This window comes from Pleurodeles waltl, chromosome 3_2 (assembly GCF_031143425.1).
Source record: "Pleurodeles waltl isolate 20211129_DDA chromosome 3_2, aPleWal1.hap1.20221129, whole genome shotgun sequence".
Classification (NCBI taxonomy): domain Eukaryota; kingdom Metazoa; phylum Chordata; class Amphibia; order Caudata; family Salamandridae; genus Pleurodeles; species Pleurodeles waltl.
In genome coordinates this window covers 69,030,753-69,040,995 of record NC_090441.1, presented here as the reverse complement: position 1 = coordinate 69,040,995, position 10,243 = coordinate 69,030,753, and the positions used below count along the sequence as shown (strand labels likewise).

Sequence of the window (10,243 nt, the reverse complement as noted above, 5' to 3'; positions counted from 1 at the left end):
CATGTTTCTGACCCCATGGGGTTAGAGACTTTGTGCTCTCTGGGGTTAGGAACAAGGCCTGTTCTGCGTGGAGGTGTTTCACACCTCCTCCCTGCAGGAACTGCAACACTTGGGCGTGAGCCTCAAAGGCTCGGGCCTCCTTACAGTGCCCCAGGGCACTCCAGCTAATGGAGATGCCTGCTTCCCGGATGAAGGCCACTTTTGGCTGCAGGTCTGGCAGACAAATTAGGTAAAACAAGGAGGAGTGAGCACTGCAGCTAGGACCACCCGTAAGGTGTCCATAACTGAAGTGACCCCTCCATCATATTTTGGAGGAGAGGGAGCAATAGGGATAGAAATGTGTCCCCCTCCCCGAAGGTAATGGGCAGAGGAAAGGTGTAGCCACCCTCAAGGACAGAAGCCATTGGCTACTGCCCTCTGACCCCTGTAATGCCCCTAATTCTAGTATTATGGGGCACCCCTGAATCTTGCTCACCAAGTGACTTGGCCCCAGCCCTACCAGCCTGTCTGCAGCTTCAAAACTCCTGCTACAAAATTACAAAACATTCTGCTGGACCAGCAACCTCTACTAACCCCCAGAGGACTACCTGCCCAGCAGGGGACCAAGAACTCTCGAGGTCAGCGGCCCTGTCCAGAAGGGGACCAAGAACTCTTGAGGTCAGCGGCCCTGTCCAGAAGAAACCCTCCAAAAGGACTGCAGAACTTTCCCGGATCCACGAGCCCTGTCCACTCTGCACTCGATGCCTACAGCCCGAGTCCAGGTGACCCCCCAGTCCAGAGAATGTCCCCAGGCAATTCTGAGCTCGAGTTCACTCTGGGTTGACCCATCCTGGCCAACAAGACGATGCCTGCAGCCTGAATCCGTAGGACCCCCCTGACCGAGACCGGATCCGGAAAAGATTCCTATTGCCCAAAGGTACCCCTGCACCTCCAATGGTCCAGTAACATCCAGTGGGCACCTCTCCTTGTCTAGCCTTTGGTTTTCCAGAACTGACCACCTTGACCCAGCCTGCAGCATCTTTGTGACCCCCTTGGTTCCCCCATTGAAAAGTATTGAGCGCACAACATTGTGTTTGCATCCTGCACCTGGCCGCCCCTGTGCCGCTAAGAGTGTGTGTTTAGTGCTGATCTGTGGCCCCCTGGTGCCTACCTAAACCCCTCAGGCCTGTGTCCTGAATCCATTGGTACTTTCCTGCAACCTGTGTTCTTCCGAGTTCCCCTGGTCCTCATAGGATTCCATTGAAAACACAACGCCAACTTTGAACTCTGCACCTGGCCGGCTCTGTGTTGCTGGAAGTAAACTTTTGTAGTCAACCCGAACTTTGACTTGTTGACATCCTAACCCCTTAAGACTGGGATCGTAAGGCGAGTACTTACCTGTTAACTGTGCTAATACTTTTCCTTCCCTAGGACTGCATTGGTTCCTATGAGAAATTGCCCTGTGTCCACTTTTGAAATTGAAGTGTTACTTACTTGTAAACTGTTTTACTGCAAAACCTAAACAAAATATATTTGATACATTTGCTTGTACCTATGTACAACTGTACTTATCTGCAACAAAAACCTTTTGTTTCTACTAATAAAGTAACAAAATATATATTTTTGCTATATAAAAATATTGGCCTGGACTTAGCCATTGAGTGTGTGCCTCATTTTTTGACTCTGTGCACTTTGATGCTTTGCACTACCCTCTGATAAGCCTAACTGCTCGACCACACCACCACAAAAGAGAGCATTAGTATTATCTACTCTAGCTTCTGTTAAGCCTTTGGGGAACACCTGGACTCTGTGCACATAATACCTCATTTTGGGATAGTATATACAGAGGCAGCTTCCTACAGTGGGCAAAAACTTTTTTTGATGGAACTAGGGCGGGGTTGAGAAAATAGAACTTCTCCTCAATGTCAGGAAACTACACCATTCACAAAAATTCGGAGAAACCTTGCTGACTTTGGCCCACTTTGTCAAAGTAAATATTTGTCGCTGAACCCCCACAGCTGGAATTTTTCCCGGGAAGAGTGGTGCATTTGGGGGCAGAGCTTGGCACCCAATGGAAGTGTTTGACACAGTCTTTCAATGGACTCCTGAGCGACATTGGGTGAAACAGAATAGCGCTTCTCCACAGCTGTGCACTTGGTATCCTCCTGCCTGAAGGGCTGATCCTTACAGTGGGACCCTTTCCAGCAGGTGTTTGGGCATCAGACGGCGTGGAGCTGGAGGGATTTCAAGTGATAAATGAAGAGTAAACAGTAGCAGCCTGCCACTGTTCATAAGCCATGCTGTCCATCGCCTGACTCCTTGAAGCACTGTAACCTGAGAAACAAACTCTGTGGGGCTGCAAGACCTCTTTTATGTTAATTATTTACAGCTGGCCACTGAAGTGTTGAACCTCTCCTAAAACTGTTCTGGGTGTCACGCATAGTGAGCAAGCAGGGTAAGGGAAGGCAGGAGATACTATTTTATGTTAATATTACTGCTGGCTCAGCATACTTGAAAATACAGGAGGTTTTTAAGAGAGGATAGAATCCCTAATGACCAAATAAATCATTGTCAAAAACGCAGAAGGAGTCTTAAAGGTCCCCACAGAGCTTCAAGAAGAAGCTCGGGAAGTGCCACTGCGGCACGATTTTGGAGAGACATGTTCTGTCGCTATCTAGGACCTTCAATGTCTGTGGAAACAAACAGAAAAGCAGAGAGGGGAGAGGAGAGCTGAGTCTGTCTCTCAAGATTCCGGAATGGACAACAAACCATGACCCCCATCCCCAGAGTCTCAAAGAGCAGCCCTTGTCCAAAAACGGAATCCTCACCTCCCTCCTCACGGTGATGAGAACCTGACAGACCTCGCTCTGAAGAGCACCACAAGAACTCGTGTGCCTTTCCCCACCAGCTAGATTCGATAACCCACCCTAGTGTGAGCTAAAATCAAAAGCATAGCAGTGACTAAACACACGACATACATATTCAAAAATATTTATTTATGTTGTGTCATTTCACAGTATCAAGGATATCAATAAGCAATAGAAAATACATACAGTATACATAGATAATTATATAACGTTATAACCATATTAGGAACCAATCAAATATCTGTACAGGCGTGCCAATCGCACCCAATGGAAATATGGCTATTGTTGTTAATGTCATTATTTGGTATTTGCATAACACAATCGGTCATAGCCATGGCAGTGCTTTTCGAAGGCCTAGAGTGACACTTACACAACAGCTCTAACGTTTTCCTCACAGACCGCAGTGTGATTCAGTTTATGGGAATAAAATGTCAGTAGTGAGTTATACCGTGGCTCTTTGAGTGGAACTGTCAGAATAGATGTTTTGTGAGTTTTGTGGGGGAAACCAGAGGATGGTACCCAAACCTCTGTGCTGATATTCATGGGTGGGAATGCCTCACGTGTGGCTGACTCCATTCCTGCTCTACTGAACCTATTAGAGAGACCTTCTTCTCCGAAATCTCTCGACTTCCTAGCAGCTAGGCCGCCATAAAGTGAAGTTACAACTGTTGCTCGGCTGATGCTACTGGCACACTGCCCCACGTCTGAAAACAAACATGTTAGTGGCAGAACAAGGGTGGCATGCGTTCTAATGTAAGCAAAGAAGGCGGGCCCTTTTAGCCCACACTTTAATAATAAAAAAATGTGCTAATTAGTATGTAGTGGCCACTCCACGCTGTGGTCCTAGATCCACGTGAATCTGCGGCACTAAAGACAGCTGTGACTGTATATGATAGTGCACTTTTGAGTGGAAATGTGAAAGAATTCATTCTTCTTGGAAACCTATAATGTGCCATGTGTATATTGTATTTAGAAATAGGAATGTATGTGTTTTAAAATGATGCTGCTTATCCAGAGGGAGAGAAAGTGGGATTGTGGTGAGGTTATATGAATAAAAAAAGCATACAAATCGAATGAAAGTCTTCAGAAAAAGGGAATATCAGAAATCACTTTAAAATTGTGAAAGGTACCCAGGCAGCTCACAACAGACTGGCTTAATGTATTGGATAAATATGGAACCCAGGCGCTAAGACACATAGAATCGGGCACACGTAAGTGGCAGCTTCACCTCCACCCCAAAACATATTTGGCAACACGCAAAGGATTTGGAAGAAGCTCGGAGTTGATGTAGACCAGTTTCTTGACCTCAGTAGCTCCTTTCAGTCACTGGGCATGGAGTGGGCATCTGGGCTTGCTCTGGATGTACAAAGATTACTGAAACAATGTCCACCATTTTCCTCTGCACAGTGATGAGCTGCAAACACTGTATAAGTACTAACAGCCTTATGTGTATAATAGCTATGCTTTATGGCACACAAACAGAATTTGCAATTGTTTACCCTCTGGTACCTTTTTGTCTGCATTTTTCATGAGAAGCAATCATAGGCATAAGGTGGATGATGACGTCACGTGCACAAAGAGTACAATAGACGAATGACTCAAGCCAGAATGGAGTGCAAAATGGGCCCTGGCAAAAAATGTTCGAACATGTTCCACACTGTAGGAGGCCGCAAGTAGAATGGAGCCGCGGGGAGTGGAAGGGCTCTACCTATTGAGTTGTGGCTGCCCATGGAGCTCTGAAAGCAGCCCCCAGCCTGCAGCCTACAAGGGAAATGCTAGAGGGGCAGACTAACCAGTCCAGCCCCTTGGGATCATTGGAGAGGGAGACACCCTCTGGTAGGATTCATGACAGGCTGATCTTCTACCTCAGTCCAAGCAATGGCATGTGCCTATCATGCAGTGACCAGGAGAGTGGGATGAGCTGCACCTGACCTTCCTTACGGGAAGCGACCTCAATACAGTCACTCTGTCAGCCACCATGATAGCACAGTGGTATTGAAGGACCAATCAGAAGACTGGGACTGAACACCAATAAGTGGCTAGAATGCATAATCTCTCAAAGTCCACGGCTGGCGCTTTCAACTGCGTGGAAGATGGTCCAGGCGGGCCTTGACCCACGGCGAGTTGGGGTCTGCACAGACTTGGCGTCCTTTCTTTTTCATCTTGAACCTGTGGAACATACAAGACATGGGTTGAGGTCTGGGCAGTGGACAGCACAGCAAAGCCTGGCTGTAGCACACACTCAAACATTCATTTTCACTTTTGTAAAATCCAATCGATTTGGCTTTAATGTGCTAACGGCTACAAACACAGGCATGAACAAATGCTGTTTGCATGATTGGGTACTTCACAGCCGCACCATTTCCTTTTCCAATGCTTGTTTATTAGGAGAGTGGCTAAAGGGGTTGGGCCCTCACAGGGAGTCCAGCTGTGTTGAACTTGGTACAAAAAGCAGATTTGGAACCACATCACAACAAGCAGCTGAATCTGGCCCTCTTCAAGGGTGTTTGAGGTTGCGAAGGGGGTAGGAGTTTCTCCCCCAAGCAAACTTTGGAAAATATAGGTGAAGTTCCGGGGCGCAATTTTTGTAATATATTGACTATGAGGTCAAAGGTTTTACAGGAAGTTCTGAAGGGGAACTTCACAGTCTGCCAAGGAGTGAACGTGCTTGCCCAAGTCTCATGCTATACTCCTGATACTGAGCACTTGGTGGCAGATTTATTAAGGGCATGAGTTGCCCTTGTGTCACACAAGGTGAGGCAAGGCAAAGCAAGCCAAGGAAAGCTCTTAATTCAGATTTACTATGCCACGCAGAGCAATCTTGCGTGGATCTGTTTGGCACAGTAAAATTGGAGTAACACATGGCAGCGTAAGTGGCTGCCTTGTGTTACTCTGCGTTGGGAAGGCATTCCATGGGTGGAGCGAGGGTGTTCCCACGTGGGGTGACTGTTGGTGCATTCCCAGATTTACTAAGACTAGTAAACCTGGGAATGCATAAAAATGCTATACCTTCCCAGGTGAGATGTAAAGTGGAAAAATATGTTTATCTCTCCTCTTTAGTTCCTCTTTCTACGTGTGCTGCATGCTGCAGCACACACAGAAAGAGGTAAATGCCTCAGGATTGTTTTTGTGCAGGAAGGTGTCCTGTAATGCAGGCACCCTTGCGTTATGGTGCCAGGGTGCCTGCTGTGGTGTTTGGCAGCCACAAGTGTGCCAGACCAGAGAGAGAGAACAGGAATGCACCATATGTTAGTAATTATGGTGCATTCCTGCTCTTTGCATTTGACACTGTTAAGTGCAGCAAGTTGCCTTGCTGTGTTGCACCAACTGTTGATAAATCTGGTCCTGGGTACATATCTGGCAGTAGGCAAGTTAATATGTATGCTGGTTCTGTGTAGCACACCTAAATGTCCATGGATGTGCTACACAGAGCCAGAATGCATATTTAACTTGCCTACATACATATTTCTGCACTGAGACTTTAAATCACTGAAAATACTTAGTCTCTGTTACTCAGGTTTTACTACTTAATGACAAGTCGGCATACTCCATGTAACATCAACAAACAGTGACATGTTTTTCTTCCTAATTTAGGGCCTCGTTAATAAGTCGGCGAATGATCTGTGGTTTCTCTGGAGGGATGCAGTAAATTACTCTGACCTCCTGGCGGAAAGACTGCCTCCCACATTAATAAATTACCCTCAAGCAGGCAGTCATTTATAATGCTTTGTCAGGAACTTCCTCTCGGCGGTTCCTGCCAATGTATTTCTCTGTTTGGTACAAGGCTACATCAGGCTACATCAGCATGACATAGTCCGGCAACAAACAGTTTTCTTTTTTTACTAAAAAAATCCTGAGACTGGATTTTCTTTATGAAACCAAAAACTACAATGCTCCACTTGCCTTGGGTGATGAGGCATTATTAGCATTTTACTGTCCCTGACTGCCAGGGTTTGCCTGGCAGTGATAGAGAGTAAAAAATGGCTGTATGTTCACCCATCAGAGAAGTTTGGCTATGGTGGTGATGAAGAAGTCACCGCAGTAGCTACACTCCTTACGCATCTAGATCGGTCTGGTGGACCATTATGTTGGCAGTAAGGATACTCTGTCACTGTTGCGACAGAGTATCCTTACCGCCTTCATGTAAATATGCCCCTTAGTCTCTGGATCCGCAGGAGAAGTGTTAACTAGCTGGGACACTGTAGCGCAATGAAAAGAATGCTGGTCAAAAATAATTTACCAAGAAAAACATAATGTTTCTCAGTGCCTGGGGTGTTGCCCATGGAGCTAGGGCTGGTGCAGGTCACTGATTACTCATATATAGAATTGGAAACAATAGATCTTACAGACAGGTGTGTTGTCAAGTCAGACGTAATAAATCTCATTTGCCATGGCAGTTACCGCTCTTCTGTCCATCTAAAGCACATCTCATTACATGGTGTGTTGTGTGTTCCCGCCTACACGGTCTGCTATGTGTCACTGCTATTGGATCTGTGGGTGTCACTACAGCACTGATCTACCGTGTGTCAGTATTCACTAGCTATGCTGGGTTTGTTGATTGTCACTAGTGTCATGAGGCACTGTATGTATTTTCTGGTCACACACATTGTGTGCCAATGCTGGCAGGGTAGGATCTGTTTGTCTACTGTCATGGTGTCCTGTGTGTCACTATTGGCATGCTGTGTTTTGTGACTGGATGCAATTCACCCCACTGTTGGCATGTTGTGCTGTGTGGCTGGGTGTCCCGTGTGTGACTACTGGCATGGTGTGTTGTGTGGCTGGGTATCCTCTGTGTTCCTGTTGGCGTTCTGTCCGGCTGGGTGTACTGTTTCACTTTTAGGAGAGTGTACCAAGTGGCACTACAAAAAGGTGTACTTGTTTGTTGTTGGCCTGTTGCTGGTAGGATATGATGTGTATCCTTATTGACACTATGTCATGTTCCCTGGTTGGAGTGATGCGTTGTGCAGGCAGACCATGTGTAATGTGCGTCCCTGCTGGCAGGGTATGCTGACAAGGTGTTTTCTGTGTTAGTAGTGTCAGGCGGGTGCATGTTCATGTTGGCAGAGCGTATAAAGTGTGCCCCTGCTGGTAGGGAGTGCTGTGAGTCCGTGCAGGCAGTGTGTGTTGTGTGTTAATCACTAAGAGGGGTGTATTCTGTGTCGTTACTAGTAGATGACGCTGTGTGTCGCTATGGCAGGGTATTTACTGTGTTATTCGAGCCTGGAGGGTGCATGTTGCTGCCAGCGCTGTGTGTCTCTACTGTCAGAAGTACTTTGTGCCACTGGTACTAGAATAGGAATCGTGGGTCGTTGTTGCAGGGTCGTGTAATCTGCTTTCTGTAAAGTTGAGTAGAAAGTACTCACACCACGGCGTGTGTCTTGGTGCACTGGCTGTTGTTGATGACGTAGAATGTCTTCACTTTCTTTAGCGGGACAGGTTTCTTCTGGTATTTCGGGCAGCAGGTGATGGGCCCGTGGGACGCCACTGTTGAGAACAGAGAATCAGGTCTCAGTAAAGGGTGTTTCACTTCGATGTCACAATAAAGAGACATGTCGTAATACCTGTCAACCCGAACAGCGCCAGCTCTGAAATGGGACTGACTGAATAGTGGTGCAACAAAGGGAGCCGAGCTCCACGGAGTCCCCTCAGCACAGTACACTGTGCACGGGCGGCAGGCCCCTAACTGGGCCCAGGTACTTTGAAAGGGGTGGGGGTGGGGGGGCTTATGTTTCGTTACCCCACAGTGACTCAATTACAGGGTGACCAGATTTTGAAAAACAAAAACCGGGACATTTCGCAAAAATACAAGAACTCCAATATTTAAATCAGCCAAGAGGCACGGAATGACGAATGACAGCGATCATCATCGTAGAAACACAGAGAAGGAGGCACTAAGTGAATACATTAAATGCAACTTTCAAACCCAGTATCATAACCTGTTAATTGCATTTCTTTGTGATTACAGCTTCTAACGAGTCCTGATTCCAAACACACCAAAAGTGCCTCTCACTGGTTTCAACCGTTCCCTGCTGAAAACCTGGACAAGAGACAAATGTGTTGAAAACTACCGGGTCGACTGCTGAAAAACCGGGACTGTCTGGGGAAATCCGGACGCCTGGACACTCTGGTCTCGACTGAAACTACATCTCAGCCGGGTCGGACAGGTGTATAGGACAATAAGGCAGTGCCCGCTGGGCTGGTCTGACAGACCAGTGGGTGGGGCGTTTTTTCAGCAGGTGTGGGCAGATTTTATGGTCAGATGGCACTTTTTTTCAGTTGATTCCCCTGATATTACAACTTTTTCAGCTATCTGCTGCGCTAAAGGAGGTCACTTATATTTTAGCGCCCGGGCCTATTTTGTGTCCCATTCCGACCCTGAGAGAATTCTCAGCTAAAGCCCCCAGTACCAGAACCTACCTGTGGCATGCATTCCTGAACGTGCCCCCAGCCCCCACGAACCCAGCGATGAAGATAAGCAAACCCGCCCTTACTGTCCTCCCGCCCCCACCCATACTTTCACCCTTTCACCCCCACCTGTTCATGTAGCGAGGAAATCCAAAAACATCCCTGCAACCCCTCACCAGTCATGGCTTGCAGCGCCCTAATAATAGCACCTGATATTTACAGCGCCTACAAAATGGAAAATGTTGGTATAAAGCGCTACCCAAAAACTGCCATACAGTATGCCGTGAATATCTCTGAAAGAAATCGATCTCCAAAACGACTCTTCCAAATCACCTCCCTCATAAACTAGCGAACTGACCAGACTCACATCACCTCCTGCCAACACCATACATCCGACCACAGAAGGGTGAGTTGAGATGGTCATGCGTGAACAGCGGGTTGCGCACAGATCTGAGCAGCAGGCGGATGAACCCCCTGTGTTACTATGTCGAGAGCGAAGGGCCTGACTCACCTGGGGCAGCAAGGAGCTCGTGGCATAGCACTAGGAAGAGCCCCGCACACAGCAGCAGGAGATTCATGGCAACTTCGTGTCAAGTGCGGTCCTCTGCAGGTCTGGTCTCTCTGGGAGATTGTCCCCGAAGCCTGCCCGGCCTCCATTTATCCAGCGGTAGCGGAAACTCCCCCAAACTTCCCAGAGTTGATGAAACTGAGGTCACAGGACGAATGTGAGGGGGCGGGAACCAGGTGGCGGGAATCTCCCGGAGCTGGGCCGGGAGCGCAGAGGCTGGTGAGCACGGCATGTTTACACACTGCAGCAGAAACACCCCGACGCGTGCAGCACCAAGAATGTGTGAGCATATCCTCTGTTCTTCCACCATGTGAGCTGGCTCCAGTTGTGTGAGGCGCAGGCCGGACTGGGAACCCAAAGCAGCCCTGGCACATTTTTTCAGACCATCCCCCATATGGTGCCTAGCGAGCGAGTCTGTCCACTA

General features: G+C 47.7%; 1 protein-coding gene across 1 annotated transcript; it reads right to left on the bottom strand.

Moving 5' to 3' along the window:
- Window positions 1-2,954: 2,954 nt before the first annotated feature.
- LOC138286472 (C-C motif chemokine 3-like 1) lies at window positions 2,955-10,024 on the bottom strand. Its single transcript, XM_069226766.1, has 3 exons — window positions 9,763-10,024; window positions 8,210-8,330; window positions 2,955-5,015 (listed from the first exon to the last, which is right to left on the bottom strand). Exons 1-3 carry the CDS (start codon window positions 9,827-9,829, stop codon window positions 4,925-4,927), a joined length of 279 nt encoding a protein of 92 aa, XP_069082867.1. The 5' UTR covers window positions 9,830-10,024; the 3' UTR covers window positions 2,955-4,924.
- Window positions 10,025-10,243: the final 219 nt, after the last annotated feature.